Raw genomic sequence first — 20,318 nt, 5'->3', positions numbered from 1 at the left:
TACAGATGGAACCAAATGGACCCTTATGGGTCTGTAACTCTGAGAGTGTACAAATGGAACCAAATGGACCCTTATGGGTCTGTAACTCTGAGTGTACAGATGGAACCAAATGGACCCTTATGGGTCTGTAACTCTGAGTGTACAGATGGAACCAAATGGACCCTTATGGGTCTGTAACTCAGAGTGTACAAATGGAACCAAATGGACCCTTATGGGTCTGTAACTCTGAGAGTGTACAGATGGAACCAAATGGACCCTTATGGGTCTGTAACTCAGAGAGTGTACAGATGGAACCAAATGGACCCTTATGGGTCTGTAACTCTGAGAGTGTACAGATGGAACCAAATGGACCCTTATGGGTCTGTAACTCTGAGAGTGTACACATGGAACCAAATGGACCCTTATGGGTCTGTAACTCAGAGAGTGTACAGATGGAACCAAATGGACCCTTATGGGTCTGTAACTCTGAGAGTGTACAAATGGAACCAAATGGACCCTTATGGGTCTGTAACTCAGAGTGTACACATGGAACCAAATGGACCCTTATGGGTCTGTAACTCAGAGAGTGTACAAATGGAACCAAATGGACCCTTATGGGTCTGTAACTCTGAGTGTACAGATGGAACCAAATGGACCCTTATGGGTCTGTAACTCTGAGTGTACAGATGGAACCAAATGGACCCTTATGGGTCTGTAACTCTGAGAGTGTACAAATGGAACCAAATGGACCCTTATGGGTCTGTAACTCTGAGTGTACAGATGGAACCAAATGGACCCTTATGGGTCTGTAACTCAGAGTGTACAAATGTAACCAAATGGACCCTTATGGGTCTGTAACTCTGAGAGTGTACAGATGGAACCAAATGGACCCTTATGGGTCTGTAACTCAGAGAGTGTACAGATGGAACCAAATGGACCCTTATGGGTCTGTAACTCTGAGAGTGTACAGATGGAACCAAATGGACCCTTATGGGTCTGTAACTCTGAGAGTGTACACATGGAACCAAATGGACCCTTATGGGTCTGTAACTCAGAGAGTGTACAGATGGAACCAAATGGACCCTTATGGGTCTGTAACTCTGAGAGTGTACAGATGGAACCAAATGGACCCTTATGGGTCTGTAACTCTGAGAGTGTACAAATGGAACCAAATGGACCCTTATGGGTCTGTAACTCTGAGTGTACAGATGGAACCAAATGGACCCTTATGGGTCTGTAACTCAGAGTGTACAGATGGAACCAAATGGACCCTTATGGGTCTAACTCAGAGTGTACAGATGGAACCAAATGGACCCTTATGGGTCTGTAACTCTGAGTGTACAGATGGAACCAAATGGACCCTTATGGGTCTGTAACTCTGAGTGTACAGATGGAACCAAATGGACCCTTATGGGTCTGTAACTCTGAGTGTACAGATGGAACCAAATTTACCCTTATGGGTCTGTAACTCTTGAGTGTACAGATGGAACCAAATGGACCCATTTGGCTCCATTTGCACACTCTCAGCGTTAAATTAACATTGATAGAAATGCCATTAAATGGGGGTCCGTAGACTAATGCATGTCAAACTGGGGGTCCTTGAAATTAAAATGGTTGAGAAGCACTGCTAGAGCCGTACAAATCTTCTCTTATGGGGGTCCCTGGCATATCTTTTCTAATGGCGGTCCGCGGGGCTAATGAGAGAGATCTATCTGTCTATAAACTTTGTATCTACAGCAATAATAATGCGTGGTTGTCTCAGAGGCAGAGCACACCAGTCATGTGTACCTCGGCTCTTGGGCGGGAACCCCTTTTGGTGTTTTAAGCATTATGTTATACTTCTATTGAAAAATAGCAGATCTACAAGCTCATAGCGCGGCCCAACGAGCTTGTAGGTCTGCTATTTTTCGAAAAATCGTGAAAATGTGGCGTAAATCTTTGAATATGTATATATATTCTTTCAGAGCGAACGTTTTTAACTCAAATCTTTTCCTCTTGGGGGACGGACGGACGGACGGACAGACATGCATTAGTCCCTGGAACAACATATTTTCAGATGGGGGGTCGGAGGCCAATTACATATCATTTTTGGGGTCCTTGACATGAAATATTGAGAACCACCGATATAGAAACATGAGGTTTTTCAGAAAATTGTCATGAAGACATTTTTTTAAATGTCGTCCTCAGGTCTAAATGGGTGATACTGCACCAGTGATGTCAGCGCTGACCACCGGAAGCACCAGTGATGTCAGCGCTGACCACCGGAAGCACCAGTGATGTCAGCGCTGACATCACCCCTCAACCTGTAGGACGTTTCCCTCAACCTGTAGGCCGTTTCCCTCAACCTGTAGGATGTTTCCCTCAACCTGTAGGATGTTTCCCTCAACCTGTAGGCCGTTTCCCTCAACCTGTAGGATGTTTCCCTCAACCTGTAGGATGTTTCCCTCAACCTGTAGGATGTTTCCCTCAACCTGTAGGACGTTTCCCTGTAGCACGTTTCCCTCAACCTGTAGGCCGTTTCCCTCAACCTGTAGGCCGTTTCCCTCAACCTGTAGGACGTTTCCCTCAACCTGTAGGACGTTTCCCTCAACCTGTAGGACGTTTCCCTCAACCTGTAGCACGTTTCCCTCAACCTGTAGGACGTTTCCCTCAACCTGTAGGACGTTTCCCTCAACCTGTAGCACGTTTCCCTCAACCTGTAGGATGTTTCCCTCAACCTGTAGGACGTTTCCCACAACCTGTAGCACGTTTCCCTCAACCTGTAGGCCGTTTCCCTCAACCTGTAGGACGTTTCCCTCAACCTGTAGGATGTTTCCCTCAACCTGTAGGATGTTTCCCTCAACCTGTAGGACGTTTCCCTGTAGGACGTTTCCCTCAACCTGTAGGACGTTTCCCTCAACCTGTAGGATGTTTCCCTGTAGGACGTTTCCCTCAACCTGTAGGACGTTTCCCTGTAGGAAGTTTCCCTCAACCTGTAGCACGTTTCCCTCAACCTGTAGGACGTTTCCCTCAACCTGTAGGACGTTTCCCTCAACCTGTAGGACGTTTCCCTCAACCTGTAGGACGTTTCCCTGTAGGAAGTTTCCCTCAACCTGTAGGACGTTTCCCTCAACCTGTAGGATGTTTCCCTGTAGGACGTTTCCCTCAACCTGATGGACGTTTCCCTCAACCTGTAGGCCGTTTCCCTCAACCTGTAGGGCGTTTCCCTCAACCTGTAGGACGTTTCCCTCAACCTGTAGGACGTTTCCCTCAACCTGTAGCACGTTTCCCTCAACCTGTAGCACGTTTCCCTCAACCTGTAGGCCGTTTCCCTCAACCTGTAGGCCGTTTCCCTCAACCTGTAGGACGTTTCCCTCAACCTGTAGCACGTTTCCCTCAACCTGTAGCACGTTTCCCTCAACCTCTAGCACGTTTCCCTCAACCTGTAGGCCGTTTCCCTCAACCTGTAGCACGTTTCCCTCAACCTGTAGCACGTTTCCCTCAACCTCTAGCACGTTTCCCTCAACCTGTAGGCCGTTTCCCTCAACCTGTAGGACGTTTCCCTCAACCTGTAGGACGTTTCCCTCAACCTGTAGCACGTTTCCCTCAACCTGTAGGACGTTTCCCTGTAGGAAGTTTCCCTCAACCTGTAGCACGTTTCCCTCAACCTGTAGGACGTTTCCCTCAACCTGTAGGACGTAACCTGTAGGACGTTTCCCTCAACCTGTAGGATGTTTCCCTCAACCTGTAGGCCGTTTCCCTCAACCTGTAGGATGTTTCCCTCAACCTGTAGGCCGTTTCCCTCAACCTGTAGGATGTTTCCCTCAACCTGTAGGACGTTTCCATCAACCTGTAGGATGTTTCCATCAACCTGTAGGACGTTTCCCTCAACCTGTAGGACGTTTCCCTCAACCTGTAGGATGTTTCCATCAACCTGTAGGACGTTTCCCTCAACCTGTAGGCCGTTTCCCTCAACCTGTAGGATGTTTCCCTCAACCTGTAGGACGTTTCCATCAACCTGTAGGATGTTTCCATCAACCTGTAGGACGTTTCCCTCAACCTGTAGGCCGTTTCCCTCAACCTGTAGGATGTTTCCCTCAACCTGTAGGACGTTTCCATCAACCTGTAGGATGTTTCCCTCAACCTGTAGGACGTTTCCATCAACCTGTAGGATGTTTCCATCAACCTGTAGGACGTTTCCCTCAACCTGTAGGCCGTTTCCCTGTAGGATGTTTCCCTCAACCTGTAGGCCGTTTCCCTGTAGGATGTTTCCCTCAACCTGTAGCACGTTTCCCTCAACCTGTAGGATGTTTCCCTCAACCTGTAGGACGTTTCCCTCAACCTGTAGGATGTTTCCCTCAACCTCTAGGACGTTTCCCTCAACCTGTAGGACGTTTCCCTCAACCTGTAGGACGTTTCCCTCAACCTGTAGGACGTTTGCCGTTTCCCTCAACCTGTAGGACGTTTCCCTCAACCTGTAGGACGTTTCCCTCAACCTGTAGGACGTTTCCATCAACCTGTAGGATGTTTCCCTCAACCTGTAGGACGTTTCCATCAACCTGTAGGATGTTTCCATCAACCTGTAGGACGTTTCCCTCAACCTGTAGGACGTTTCCCTCAACCTGTAGGACGTTTCCCTCAACCTGTAGGACGTTTCCATCAACCTGTAGGATGTTTCCCTCAACCTGTAGGACGTTTCCATCAACCTGTAGGATGTTTCCATCAACCTGTAGGATGTTTCCCTCAACCTGTAGGACGTTTCCCTCAACCTGTAGGACGTTTCCCTCAACCTGTAGGACGTTTCCCTCAACCTGTAGAATGTTTCCCTCAACCTGTAGGACGTTTCCCTCAACCTGTAGGACGTTTCCCTCAACCTGTAGAATGTTTCCCTCAACCTGTAGGCCGTTTCCCTGTAGGATGTTTCCCTCAACCTGTAGGCCGTTTCCCTGTAGGATGTTTCCCTCAATCTGTAGGATGTTTCCCTCAACCTGTAGGACGTTTCCCTCAACCTGTAGGCCGTTTCCCTCAACCTGTAGGATGTTTCCCTCAACCTGTAGGCCGTTTCCCTCAACCTGTAGGACGTTTCCCTCAACCTGTAGGACGTTTCCCTCAACCTGTAGGACGTTTCCCTCAACCTGTAGGATGTTTCCCTCAACCTGTAGGCCGTTTCCCTCAACCTGTAGGCCGTTTCCCTCAACCTGTAGGATGTTTCCCTCAACCTGTAGGACGTTTCCCTGTAGGCCGTTTCCCTCAACCTGTAGGACGTTTCCCTCAACCTGTAGGCCGTTTCCCTCAACCTGTAGGACGTTTCCCTGTAGGCCGTTTCCCTCAACCTGTAGGCCGTTTCCCCTCAACCTGTAGACCGTTTCCCTGTAGGACGTTTCCCTCAACCTGTAGGCCGTTTCCCTCAACCTGTAGGACGTTTCCCTCAACCTGTAGGCCGTTTCCCTCAACCTGTAGGCCGTTTCCCTCAACCTGTAGGCCGTCAGTAGGCTAGTATCCCATTTTAGACCTGAGAACAGATTCTAACCCATATAGACCTCATGTCTTCTAAATCCTGACGGATTTCTGAAAAACCCTATGTTTCTATGGCGGTGGTTCTCAAACTATTTCATGTGTACAGAAGTCAAGTAAATACATTCCACCACTTTCTCTTAAAGGGATAGTTCAGATTTTTTGAACTTAAGTTGTATGAAATACTTGCCAATAATATAGTGGTTGCAACTGTATTAATTGATTGCCCGAGTCCTGTGGTGGGAGTTCTGCTCTGGTTTTGGTGAAATATCAAGTAGTTCCGGTCATTTTGTGGGGGGCACTGGGGGCCACGCAGTAAAAGTAAATTAATCCACAAAACTAACGTCATTTATATTGTTGACCTATTTCTAAAATATTAGTGCAACTTCCGTTCTTTTTTTACCCCTCTATCACACAGAACTATGTTTTTTGTGTCCATATCACTACGTCCAAAAAATAGTTCCATGTGATAGAGGGGTTGAACGAAAGTCGCGCTAATATTTTAGAAATAGTTCAACAATACAAATTACGTTCGTTTTGTGGATTAATTTACTTTTACTGCGTGGCCCCAGTGCCCCTCACAAAATGACCGGAACTACTTAATATTGACCAAAACAGAGCAGAACTCCCACCACAGGACTCGGGCAATCAATTAATACAGTTGCAACCACTATATTAATGGCAAGTATTTCATACAACTTAAGTTCAAAAAATCTGAACTATCCCTTTAACGCCATGGGACTTTGGAGTCATCCTCCGTAACAACATCACACCCGTGCGTTAGTCCGACATGTGTTGCGTCATGCTTGCGGTTAGGGTTAGGTTTCGTTCACTGAGTAAAAGTAAAATTCGATTTTCTTTATATCAATGTGTAACGAAGACTCTCACATACTATATACCATATGAGGATCTGGGAGAGTTGGTCATTGGATATTTAGTCTCCATACATGGGGATATCCGACTAGGCCGTTGGGCTATATAACATATGACATGTCTAGTATGATAATCCCTATATTTGGTCCGGGTTGACCTAAGGCTGATATCAGATGGATGTGGTAGAAAGATAGATCTTATTGGCTCAGTCATCATGACAAGGCATAATCAGAATAGAGGTCTGCTCATATCAGCATCCAGAGATGGGCAAAATACATTGAAAATGTATTTTGTTACAAAATACAAATACTGGGTCACAGAATGTATTTAAATACAAAATACAAATACTGGTCTGAGAAATGTATTTGAGATACAAATACGTATTTTGTATTTTGAAAATACATGAAAATACATTTTCATTAAAATGTATATAATGATAAGTAAATTCATAATTAATTGCCAAATATTAAATTAATGACCTGTCAGAATGTCTAATACATTGAAGGTTATTAAGAATGATACACTTTATATTTTAAGCAAATCAATGTGCTATAACTGTATCAAACAGGACCCACAAAGGAATGGATTGGCCATCTGATTCATCACTGTCACTCCTCTTTGACTTCTACCTCAAGAAAAATGTAGAAAGAGATTGATTGATTTTATTGATTGATTGATTGATTAGGCCTACCACCAATTTACATTTAAACCAACAATAAAAAACAAGATAAGTAAACAAGATACTAATGACTAAGATGAATATATTATCAATTAAAGGAGCATTCAGTGATTTGGAAAACCCCCCGGTCTTCCCCGGTAACAAGATGTGCACATGCAGTGCCGATCCTGGCCTCCAAGGGGCCCTAAGCATGATTGTAGCAAGGGGGCCCCCCATGAAAAAATGGGGGGTTTTGAAACAGTTTAAAACAGTTTTAAGTATACAAACAGAGCAGAATAAGGTATAAACATTTATTGTCTGTCTGTCTGTCTGTCTGTCTGTCTGTCTGTCTGTCTGTCTGTGTGTGTATGACAGACTGACTGGTATAAACAGTGCCCCCGGTGTAGAGGGATGGTATGACAGACTGGTATAAACAGCGCCCCCAGTGGGGAGGGATGGTATGTTAGACTGGTATAAACAGCGCCCCCAGTGTAGAGGGATGGTATGACAGACTGGTATAAACAGCGCCCCCAGTGGGGAGGGATGGTATGACAGACTGGTATAAACAGCACCCCCAGTGGGGAGGGATGGTATGACAGACTGGTATAAACAGTGCCCCCAGTGGGGAGGGATGGTATGACAGACTGGTATAAACAGCACCCCCAGTGGGGAGGGATGGTATGACAGACTGGTATAAACAGTGCCCCCAGTGGGGAGGGATGGTATGACAGACTGACTGGTATAAACAGTGCCCCCAGTGGAGAGGGATGCTATGACAGAGAGACTGGTATAAACAGCGTCCCCAGTGGGGAGGGATGGTATAAACAGCACCCCCAGTGTAGAGGGATGGTATAAACAGCGCCCCCAGTGGGGAGAGATGGTATGACAGACGGACTGGTATAAACAGTGCCCCCAGTGGAGAGGGATGCTATGACAGAGAGACTGGTATAAACAGCGTCCCCAGTGGGGAGGGATGGTATAAACAGCACCCCCAGTGTAGAGGGATGGTATAAACAGCGCCCCCAGTGGGGAGGGATGGTATGACAGACTGACTGGTATAAACAGCGCCCCCAGTGGGGAGGGATGGTATGACAGACTGACTGGTATAAACAGTGCCCCCAGTGGAGAGGGATGCTATGACAGAGAGACTGGTATAAACAGCGTCCCCAGTGGGGAGGGTGGTATAAACAGCACCCCCAGTGTAGAGGGATGGTATAAACAGCGCCCCCAGTGGGGAGGGATGGTATGACAGACTGACTGGTATAAACAGTGCCCCCAGTGGGGAGGGATGGTATGACAGAGAGACTGGTATAAACAGCGCCCCCAGTGGGGAGGGATGGTATGACAGACTGACTGGTATAAACAGTGCTCCCAGTGGGGAGGCTGTGTTGTGGCTTTAGTCACAAACTTAAGCATAGCCCCTGGAAATTATAGATACAAACACAAGGATAAAAAAAAACTAAATTGTGTGTGTGTATATATATATATATATATATATATATATATATATATATATACACACCCCCGCCGCCCCCCCACTTTGAAAGGGGGGCGTTTCCGCCTGGTGGAAATGTCTACTACGATAGGCCTGTCCTTGATTCTGATCACTAAGGTACGCTGTTGGCGGAAGATTTCACCATTGAGCAGCGTTACACTCACTGCGCAAATAACGTAAAAAGCCCCCACGGCTCCGCCCGCCCTGTGCTCACCATTCCTTGCCAGGCCTCAAACGGCCTGGCCAATCAGCAGCGGCTATCCCGCCTCTAGCTGCTGCTGATTGGCCAGGCCGTTTTGTGGCCGGGCATCAAGTCCCCAGATGGGAGCAGGAGGGGGGAACCCAGTGTACTCTCTGCTGCCCCATCTGGCGGAGTCAGGTTATGTGTTTTGCCCCTACAGTTTAAACCTGAGGCTGTGTAAAATGACATTAAAAAGTATTTTATGTATTTGAAATACAGAAAATACTAGATCTGAAAGTATCTAGATACAAAATACATCTCATTTCTTCCATCCCAGCAAAATACAAATTACAAAATACAAAAAAGTATTTCAAATACGTATTTCAAATACATGTATTTCAAATACTGCCCATCTCTGTCAGCATCCTGGTTTAACCCATTTAGGCCTGACATCGAAATGTAGAAAATGTCTTCTAAATTCTGACAGTTTTCTGAAATGCCACATCGATGGGGCTCAATATTTCATGTCAAGGACCCCAAAGATTATATGTAATTGGCCGTCGACCCCCATCTGAAAATATGTATAGTTCCAGGAACTCCCCCAGAAGCAAAGATTTGAGTTAAAAACTTTCACTTTGAAAGAATATATATTCAAAGATTTGTGCCGCATTTTCACAATTTTTCAAAAATAGCAGACCTACAAGCTCGTAGCGAGCCACTCGGTGCCGCGCTATGAGCTTGTAGGTCTGCTATTTTTCAATAGCTAAAGTATAACATAATGCTTAAAACACCAACAGGGGTTCCCGCCCAAAATGGTTTAAGTTCTAATTGGACACCACTGCACCGGGTCCTAACCTATTCAAACAATCAGAGCTATAGAGACACACGGGGACTACAAATGTCACGCCCCCAAATGAGACAGCGGCCCCACTTCTGGTCCGTTAGAACTGTGTACTGCAGCGCCCCCTTCTGGTCCGTTTCAACTGTGTACTGAAGCTGCCAATGCAATCCCTATGAGAGGCATCATAAAATACCCTCATTTCACTGGTTCATTACTGAGGCTGTAGCGATTATTTTTTTGTGTTCCAATAAAGTGTCCCATATGTTTGATTTGTCCTTTTCAATGTCACATACAACCCACAATGTACTTATAAAATAGCTCAAGGCTCTATTGCTGATTACTTTGGTTAGGACCCCCGCAGTGGTGTCCGGTTAGAACTTAAACCAGGATGCTTCGACTTCTGCCTTCTCCCTGAAGCCGACCCTCTATATATTCTCCGACCAGGCTTGTCACGATGACTAAGCCAGTTAGATCTATCCATATATGGTTCTACCATATCTATCTGATATCAGCACTAGGTCGGCTCGGGCCCAAATATAGGGATTGTCATACTAAACATGTCATATGTCATATAGCCCAACGTCCTAGTCAGAGTCTTCGTTACAGTTTGTGAAATGTGCTAGTATTGTAAATCTCAAGTCAAAGTGGTCGCACGGTATATACGTCATGGTCGCATCCCTTGAGGTTTTCAATACCCAGATATATTTGTTGTATTTCGTTTTATATGCTATGTATTTGTGGAAAAATATCCAAACAGGCTTGCAAGACTAATTATTAATACTCATCTGGGGAATTCACGTCAGGATATGTCACTCCTCCATTTAGCTGGGTTATCTTCCCAAATATTCAGCCAAGTTAATTATACAACAAGTTGACAGCGGTAAAACACACCGTCGGAGCTCCGCGGTAGGTAGAACATATTAGCAAGCCCGTGTTCAAAATATAGACATGAATAACAAAGTCGGGATCGGGATGTATTATTGAGACCCATCCATATTGATATCCAATGTTAGCCAATTAGGATGTAATATGAAATACCGGACAGATCCGGCTTGAACACATGACTATAGTCTTAGAGATAGCGTTTAGTATAGAGAATGTGTTTTTCAAAAGTCAGCCTCCTGGTGGCGCTATAACAGGCCATTCTGGAAAATTTGGGTCAGAGGTTCATCGTTGGCATCCAGGGAGTGTGAGTGCAAAATTTGGCATCGACCGGGTTAACGGTGCCGGAGATTAGCTGTACACAGACGGACGGACGGACGGACACATGCACACGGACGGAGTGCAAAACATACTCTCTCCCCATGCCTTCGGCCTGGTGGAGACAATTAGGGTCCATTTGGTTACCAACTCTCCATCATTTAGCCCTCAATCAAGGACCCCGGTTGACCACTGGTTGAAAACCACTCCATAAAAGGGGGAATCACCGCTCTGATCTATTAAGAAGTTTCTCTAGTTTATACTAGGAGGGTTGTAGTTTATGTATCCTTAAGCCATTTTGACCTGAGGACGATTATACAAATGCCTTCTAAATCCTGCCAGGTTTCTGAAAACCCTATGTTTCTATGTCAGTGGTTTTCAAACTATTTCACGTCAAGGAACCCAAAAAATGATATGTAATTGGCCGCCGACCCCCATCTGAAAATATGTTGTTCCAGAGGGACGTTTGCTCTGAAATAATATACTCAAAGATTTGCGCCACATTTTCACGATTTTTCAAAAATAGCAGATCTAAAGTACAAGTTCATAGCGCGGCACCATGTGCTGTGCTATGGACTTGTACTGTAGGTCTGTAGATCTGCTATTTGTCATTAGCTAAAGTATAACATGATGCTTCAAACACCAAAAGGGGTTCCCGTTTCTGTATTTCATACTAGCGTGGTTGTAGTTATTCTGTCCTTACAGTGTGTTGGAGCAGCTGCTGGGTCTCTTCAGCGTCTTGCCTCTCTGGAGGTACTGGAGCAGCTCGTTGGCCATGATCTCAGCAAACGGAGGGTCCCCTAAAACACACAGAACATGATCTCAGCAAACGGAGGGTCTCCTGAAAACACAGAACATGATCTCAGCAAACGGAGGGTCTCCTGAAAACACACAGAACATGATCTCAGCAAACGGAGGGTCCCCTAAAACACACAGAACATGATCTCAGCAAACGGAGGGTCTCCTGAAAACACACAGAACATGATCTCAGCAAACGGAGGGTCTCCTGAAAACACACAGAACATGATCTCAGCAAACGGAGGGTCTCCTGAAAACACACAGAACATGATCTCAGCAAACGGAGGGTCCCCTAAAACACAGAACATGATCTCAGCAAACGGAGGGTCTCCTGAAAACACAGAACATGATCTCAGCAAACGGAGGGTCCCCTAAAACACAGAACATGATCTCAGCAAACGGAGGGTCTCCTGAAAACACACAGAACATGATCTCAGCAAACGGAGGGTCCCCTAAAACACAGAACATGATCTCAGCAAACGGAGGGTCCCCTAAAACACAGAACATGATCTCAGCAAACGGAGGGTCCCCTAAAACACAGAACATGATCTCAGCAAACGGAGGGTCCCCTAAAACACACAGAACATGATCTCAGCAAACGGAGGGTCTCCTAAAACACACAGAACATGATCTCAGCAAACGGAGGGTCCCCTAAAACACACAGAACATGATCTCAGCAAACGGAGGGTCTCCTAAAACACACAGAACATGATCTCAGCAAACGGAGGGTCTCCTAAAACACACAGAACATGATCTCAGCAAACGGAGGGTCTCCTGAAAACACAGAACATGATCTCAGCAAACGGAGGGTCTCCTAAAACACAGAACATGATCTCAGCAAACGGAGGGTCTCCTGAAAACACAGAACATGATCTCAGCAAACGGAGGGTCCCCTAAAACACACAGAACATGATCTCAGCAAACGGAGGGTCTCCTAAAACACAGAACATGATCTCAGCAAACGGAGGGTCTCCTGAAAACACACAGAACATGATCTCAGCAAACGGAGGGTCTCCTAAAACACACAGAACATGATCTCAGCAAACGGAGGGTCCCCTAAAACACACAGAACATGATCTCAGCAAACGGAGGGTCTCCTAAAACACAGAACATGATCTTAACCCATTTAGACCCGACGTCGGGAATAAAAAAAATGTCTTCTAAATCCTCTGAAATACCTATGTTTCTATATCAGTGGTGCTCAATATTCCCCAAAATGTATATGTAATTGGCCGCCGACCCCCATCTGAAAATACGTAGTTCCAGGAACCCCTCGGAAGCAAAGATTTGAGTTAAAAACGTTCGCTCTGAAAGAATATATTCAAAGATTTGTGCCGCATTTTCACGATTTTTCAAAAATAGCAGACCTACAAGCTCATAGCGCGGCACCGAGTGCCGCGCTATGAGCTTGTAGATCTGATATTTTTTCAATAGCTAAAGTATAACATAATGCTTAAAACACCAAAAGGGGTTCCGACCTCGAAATGGGTTAACAAACGAAGGCTCCCCTAAAGCACAGAACATGATCTTAGCAAACGGAGGCTACAGTATTTATGGGGGTCTGAGGGCTAAAACAGTATTTATGGGGGTCTGAGGGCTAATACAGTATTTATGGGGGTCTGAGGGCTAAAACAGTATTTATGGGGGTCTGAGGGCTAATACAGTATTTATGGGGGTCTGAGGGCTAATACAGTATTTATGGGGGTCTGAGGGCTAATACAGTATTTATGGGGGTCTGAGGGCTACAGTATTGATGTGGGTCTGAGGGCTAATACAGTATTTATGGGGGTCTGAGGGCTACAGTATTTATGGGGGTCTGAGGGCTAATACAGTATTTATGGGGGTCTGAGGGCTAATACAGTATTTATGGGGGTCTGAGGGCTACAGTATTTATGGGGGTCTGAGGGCTACAGTATTTATGGGGGTCTGAGGGCTAATACAGTATTTATGGGGGTCTGAGGGCTAATACAGTATTTATGGGGGTCTGAGGGCTAATACAGTATTTATGGGGGTCTGAGGGCTACAGTATTTATGGGGGTCTGAGGGCTACAGTATTTATGGGGGTCTGAGGGCTACAGTATTTATGGGGGTCTGAGGGCTAATACAGTATTTATGGGGGTCTGAGGGCTAATACAGTATTTATGGGGGTCTGAGGGCTACAGTATTTATGGGGGTCTGAGGGCTAATACAGTATTTATGGGGGTCTGAGGGCTAATAAAGTATTTATGGGGGTCTGAGGGCTACAGTATTTATGGGGGTCTGAGGGCTAATACAGTATTTATGGGGGTCTGAGGGCTAATACAGTATTTATGGGGGTCTGAGGGCTAATACAGTATTTATGGGGGTCTGAGGGCTAATACAGTATTTATGGGGGTCTGAGGGCTACAGTATTTATGGGGGTCTGAGGGCTAATACAGTATTTATGGGGGTCTGAGGGCTACAGTATTTATGGGGGTCTGAGGGCTACAGTATTTATGGGGGTCTGAGGGCTAATACAGTATTTATGGGGGTCTGAGGGCTAATACAGTATTTATGGGGGTCTGAGGGCTAATACAGTATTTATGGGGGTCTGAGGGCTAATACAGTATTTATGGGGGTCTGAGGGCTAATACAGTATTTATGGGGGTCTGAGGGCTAATACAGTATTTATGGGGGTCTGAGGGCTACAGTATTTATGGGGGTCTGAGGGCTAATACAGTATTTATGGGGGTCTGAGGGCTAATACAGTATTTATGGGGGTCTGAGGGCTAATACAGTATTTATGGGGGTCTGAGGGCTAATACAGTATTTATGGGGGTCTGAGGGCTACAGTATTTATGGGGGTCTGAGGGCTACAGTATTTATGGGGGTCTGAGGGCTAATACAGTATTTATGGGGGTCTGAGGGCTAATACAGTATTTATGGGGGTCTGAGGGCTAATACAGTATTTATGGGGGTCTGAGGGCTAATACAGTATTTATGGGGGTCTGAGGGCTACAGTATTTATGGGGGTCTGAGGGCTACAGTATTGATGGGGGTCTGAGGGCTAATACAGTATTTATGGGGGTCTGAGGGCTACAGTATTTATGGGGGTCTGAGGGCTAATACAGTATTTATGGGGGTCTGAGGGCTAATACAGTATTTATGGGGGTCTGAGGGCTACAGTATTTATGGGGGTCTGAGGGCTAATACAGTATTTATGGGGGTCTGAGGGCTAATACAGTATTTATGGGGGTCTGAGGGCTACAGTATTTATGGGGGTCTGAGGGCTAATACAGTATTTATGGGGGTCTGAGGGCTAATACAGTATTTATGGGGGTCTGAGGGCTAATACAGTATTTATGGGGGTCTGAGGGCTACAGTATTTATGGGGGTCTGAGGGCTAATACAGTATTTATGGGGGTCTGAGGGCTAATACAGTATTTATGGGGGTCTGAGGGCTAATACAGTATTTATGGGGGTCTGAGGGCTACAGTATTTATGGGGGTCTGAGGGCTAATACAGTATTTATGGGGGTCTGAGGGCTACAGTATTTATGGGGGTCTGAGGGCTAATACAGTATTGATGGGGGTCTGAGGGCTAATACAGTATTTATGGGGGTCTGAGGGCTAATACAGTATTTATGGGGGTCTGAGGGCTAATACAGTATTTATGGGGGTCTGAGGGCTACAGTATTTATGGGGGTCTGAGGGCTAATACAGTATTTATGGGGGTCTGAGGGCTAATACAGTATTTATGGGGGTCTGAGGGCTAATACAGTATTTATGGGGGTCTGAGGGCTACAGTATTTATGGGGGTCTGAGGGCTAATACAGTATTTATGGGGGTCTGAGGGCTACAGTATTTATGGGGGTCTGAGGGCTAATACAGTATTTATGGGGGTCTGAGGGCTAATACAGTATTTATGGGGGTCTGAGGGCTAATACAGTATTTATGGGGGTCTGAGGGCTAATACAGTATTTATGGGGGTCTGAGGGCTACAGTATTTATGGGGGTCTGAGGGCTACAGTATTGATGGGGGTCTGAGGGCTAATACAGTATTTATGGGGGTCTGAGGGATAATACAGTATTTATGGGGGTCTGAGGGCTACAGTATTTATGGGGGTCTGAGGGCTAATACAGTATTTATGGGGGTCTGAGGGCTAATACAGTATTTATGGGGGTCTGAGGGCTACAGTATTTATGGGGGTCTGAGGGCTAATACAGTATTTATGGGGGTCTGAGGGCTAATAAAGTATTTATGGGGGTCTGAGGGCTAATACAGTATTTATGGGGGTCTGAGGGCTAATAAAGTATTCATGGGGGTCTGAGGGCTACAGTATTTATGGGGGTCTGAGGGCTAATACAGTATTTATGGGGGTCTGAGGGCTAATACAGTATTTATGGGGGTCTGAGGGCTAATACAGTATTTATGGGGGTCTGAGGGCTAATACAGTATTTATGGGGGTCTGAGGGCTAATACAGTATTTATGGGGGTCTGAGGGCTACAGTATTTATGGGGGTCTGAGGGCTACAGTATTTATGGGGGTCTGAGGGCTAATACAGTATTTATGGGGGTCTGAGGGCTACAGTATTTATGGGGGTCTGAGGGCTAATACAGTATTTATGGGGGTCTGAGGGCTACAGTATTGATGGGGGTCTGAGGGCTAATACAGTATTTATGGGGGTCTGAGGGCTACAGTATTTATGGGGGTCTGAGGGCTAATACAGTATTTATGGGGGTCTGAGGGCTACAGTATTGATGGGGGTCTGAGGGCTAATACAGTATTTATGGGGGTCTGAGGGCTAATACAGTATTTATGGGGGTCTGAGGGCTACAGTATTTATGGGGGTCTGAGGGCTAATACAGTATTTATGGGGGTCTGAGGGCTAATACAGTATTTATGGTGGTCTGAGGGCTACAGTATTTATGGGGGTCTGAGGGCTAATACAGTATTTATGGGGGTCTGAGGGCTAATACAGTATTTATGGGGGTCTGAGGGCTAATACAGTATTTATGGGGGTCTGAGGGCTACAGTATTGATTGGGGTCTGAGGGCTAATACAGTATTTATGGGGGTCTGAGGGCTAATACAGTATTTATGGGGGTCTGAGGGCTACAGTATTTATGGGGGTCTGAGGGCTAATACAGTATTTATGGGGGTCTGAGGGCTAATACAGTATTTATGAGGGTCTGAGGGCTACAGTATCTATGGGGGTCTGAGGGCTAATACAGTATTTATGGGGGTCTGAGGGCTAATACAGTATTTATGGGGGTCTGAGGGCTACAGTATTTATGGGGGTCTGAGGGGTCCTTTACGCAAAAAAAAAGCCCTATAGAGTGATCCAGTCGTCATCTCTCCGTTGTTTTATCATTCTGTTTTACAGTTACTTTTGATTCATTGATTTCATTTTACTAAACGATATACAAGTAAAATCACAATTCCTTTTTAAAATGTTGCTTAGTATGTTGTGTTTTAGTTTGTTTCCATGTTTCTTAGATATAGCTTTGATGTTTTCTGTTCTGCAAGTGGCTGAGGGGGGGGGGGGGGGGGGATTTCATGTTCTTTATGTAAATGAAACGCATGTTTCCAACAAGGTTCAACTACCCGTACTCACCTAGTGTGATCATCTCGTAGAGCAGGCAGCCAAAAGACCAGCTGGAACACAGATGGAGAAGAACAAAGTCTATGAAGAATGCATTATGGTATGGAAGTAGTTCCCAAACCTTTCAGGTCGACACCCCAAAAGTAGCCTGGGCACCATTTCATTGATCCGGTGGGGAGCGGGTGATATCGTTACGTCATGTTGTAGTATTGTTTTGTAGTCATCAGGATGATATCGTTAAGTCATGTTGTAGTATTGTTTTGTAGTCATCAGGATGATATCGTTAAGTCATGTTGTAGTATTGTTTTGTAGTCATCAGGATGATATCGTTAAGTCATGTTGTAGTATTGTTTTGTAGTCATCAGGATGATATCGTTAAGTCATGTTGTAGTATTGTTTTGTAGTCATCAGGATGATATCGTTACGTCATGTTGTAGTATTGTTTTGTAGTCGACAGGATGATATCGTTAAGTCATGTTGTAGTATTGTTTTGTAGTCATCAGGATGATATCGTTAAGTCATGTTGTAGTATTGTTTTGTAGTCATCAGGATGATATCGTTAAGTCATGTTGTAGTATTGTTTTGTAGTCGACAGGATGATATCGTTAAGTCATGTTGTAGTGTTGTTTTGTAGTCCTCAGGATGATATCACTACGTCATGTTGTAGTATTGTTTTGTAGTCATCAGGATGATATCGTTACGTCATGTTGTAGTATTGTTTTGTAGTCATCAGGATGATATCGTTAAGTCATGTTGTAGTATTGTTTTGTAGTCATCAGGATGATATCGTTAAGTCATGTTGTAGTATTGTTTTGTAGTCATCAGGATGATATCGTTAAGTCATGTTGTAGTATTGTTTTGTAGTCATCAGGATGATATCGTTAAGTCATGTTGTAGTGTTGTTTTGTAGTCATCAGGATGATATCGTTACGTCATGTTGTAGTATTGTTTTGTAGTCATCAGGATGATATCGTTACGTCATGTTGTAGTATTGTTTTGTAGTCATCAGGATGATATCGTTAAGTCATGTTGTAGTGTTGTTTTGTAGTCATCAGGATGATATCGTTACGTCATGTTGTAGTATTGTTTTGTAGTCATCAGGATGATATCGTTACGTCATGTTGTAGTATTGTTTTGTAGTCATCAGGATGATATCGTTAAGTCATGTTGTAGTATTGTTTTGTAGTCATCAGGATGATATCGTTACGTCATGTTGTAGTATTGTTTTGTAGTCATCAGGATGATATCGTTAAGTCATGTTGTAGTGTTGTTTTGTAGTCATCAGGATGATATCGTTACGTCATGTTGTAGTATTGTTTTGTAGTCATCAGGATGATATCGTTACGTCATGTTGTAGTATTGTTTTGTAGTCATCAGGATGATATCGTTAAGTCATGTTGTAGTATTGTTTTGTAGTCATCAGGATGATATCGTTAAGTCATGTTGTAGTATTGTTTTGTAGTCGACAGACAGGAACAATCAAACGGAAACTTCCTTTTCCCTCAAACCGATTTTTCGCAATAAAAGCTACAGGCTACGAGAGCTTTTATTGTTATTCTTCCGGTTTGAAAAAATCGATTAATTTCAAGAATCGAAGTATATCGAAATATAAACTTTAAACTTTAAAATAATGTCAATGTATTTTAAATAGTTACTGTATCGATTTCAAATCATTGTATCGTATCGGATCGCCGTAATGAACCAGTATCGTCCATGTATCGTATCGTAAACCATGTATTGTGATACGCATCGTATCGCTGTTAAAATGTATCTTTACGGCCTGGGCCATGGCTCAATGGTCCAGGCACCTGGGCCATGGCTCAATGGTCCAGGCACCTTGGCCATGGCTCAATGGTCCAGGCACCTTGGCCATGGCTCAGTGGTCCAGGCACCTTGGCCATGGCTCAATGGTCCAGGCACCTTGGACATGGCTCAGTGGTCCAGGCACCTTGGCCATGGCTCAATGGTCCAGGCACCTTGGCCATGGCTCAATGGTCCAGGCCTGGGCCATGGCTCAATGGTCCAGGCCTGGGCCATGGCTCAATGGTCCAGGCCTGGGCCATGGCTCAATGGTCCAGGCACCTTGGCCATGGCTCAGTGGTCCAGGCACCTTGGCCATGGCTCAGTGGTCCAGGCACCTTGGCCATGGCTCAATGGTCCAGGCCTGGGCCATGGCTCAATGGTCCAGGCACCTTGGCCATGGCTCAATGGTCCAGGCCTGGGCCATGGCTCAATGGTCCAGGCCTGGGCCATGGCTCAGTGGTCCAGGCCTGGGCCATGGCTCAATGGTCCAGGCCTGGGCCATGGCTCAATGGTCCAGGCACCTTGGCCATGGCTCAGTGGTCCAGGCCTGGGCCATGGCTCAATGGTCCAGGCCTGGGCCATGGCTCAGTGGTCCAGGCACCTGGGCCATGGCTCAGTGGTCCAGGCCTGGGCCATGGCTCAATGGTCCAGGCACCTGGGCCATGGCTCAGTGGTCCAGGCACCTTGGCTGGTAATCCAGTCTGGCAGTGTGCCGCGGGTTCGACTTCCGATCCCGACGGCCTTTACTGCATGTCATCCCCCCCCATCTCTCTCCCCATTTCCTGTCAGCCTACTGTCTGTCCCTCCATAAAAAATATAAAATAAAGGTGAAAGCCAAAAAAAAAACATTTAATTTTTTTTTATCTTCGCACCCCTAGTGATAACGGAACGGAGAACACTCACACGTCGCTGCTGGGACTGACGGACGTCCTGGCCAGCAGTTCGGGAGCCTGCCACTTCCTCATCTCCATGGCTTCCTGTTCCCCCGGAACTCCGCCTCCGCCCGGTGCTCTCCTGCGGTAGGCGGTGCCCAGACCCCACAGCTTGGCCGTCAGGTCTCCACCAATCAGCACGCTGCGAGCCCCCAGGTTGCCATGGATACAGTTCTGAGTGTGAAGGTACTCCTAGACGCACACACACACACACACACACACACACACACACACACACACACACACACTGATTTAGAGGAGACGGCAACCCGTATGGACAAACTATAAGACAAGACTGATGGCAAACATTTGTTTATCTCCTCTGTCTCCTCCAAAAGCATCACAAAGCAGACATCACATTTTATTTTGTTCCACAAGCTATATCAATATATGTTATTGTGTCGGGTGGACACCGATGTTTAAATTATACTGTCCAAAACTGTCCAAAACTTTCAGGGTTGAAATTCAAAAAGTATCAAAAGTAGCAGATCTACAAGTTCGA

At 45.6% G+C, this 20,318-nt stretch overlaps 1 protein-coding gene across 1 annotated transcript in view; it reads right to left on the bottom strand.

The window, feature by feature from the left end:
• The window catches only part of styk1a (serine/threonine/tyrosine kinase 1a), a gene marked incomplete at both ends in the record, with an annotated part of 67,483 nt that overhangs the window by 7,123 nt on the left and 40,042 nt on the right, over positions 1-20,318 (bottom strand). The window contains 3 exons of the mRNA XM_079531729.1: positions 11,424-11,520; positions 17,094-17,134; positions 19,788-20,008. Coding sequence (XP_079387855.1) covers positions 11,424-11,520; positions 17,094-17,134; positions 19,788-20,008 — 359 coding nt within the window. The remainder of the gene's footprint in view (positions 1-11,423; positions 11,521-17,093; positions 17,135-19,787; positions 20,009-20,318) is intronic.

The sequence above is a fragment of the Electrona antarctica genome (genome assembly GCF_951216825.1).
Source record: "Electrona antarctica genome assembly, contig: scaffold_125, whole genome shotgun sequence".
Taxonomy (NCBI): Eukaryota; Metazoa; Chordata; class Actinopteri; order Myctophiformes; family Myctophidae; genus Electrona; species Electrona antarctica.
This window is presented reverse-complemented; position numbering and strand designations above follow the sequence as displayed.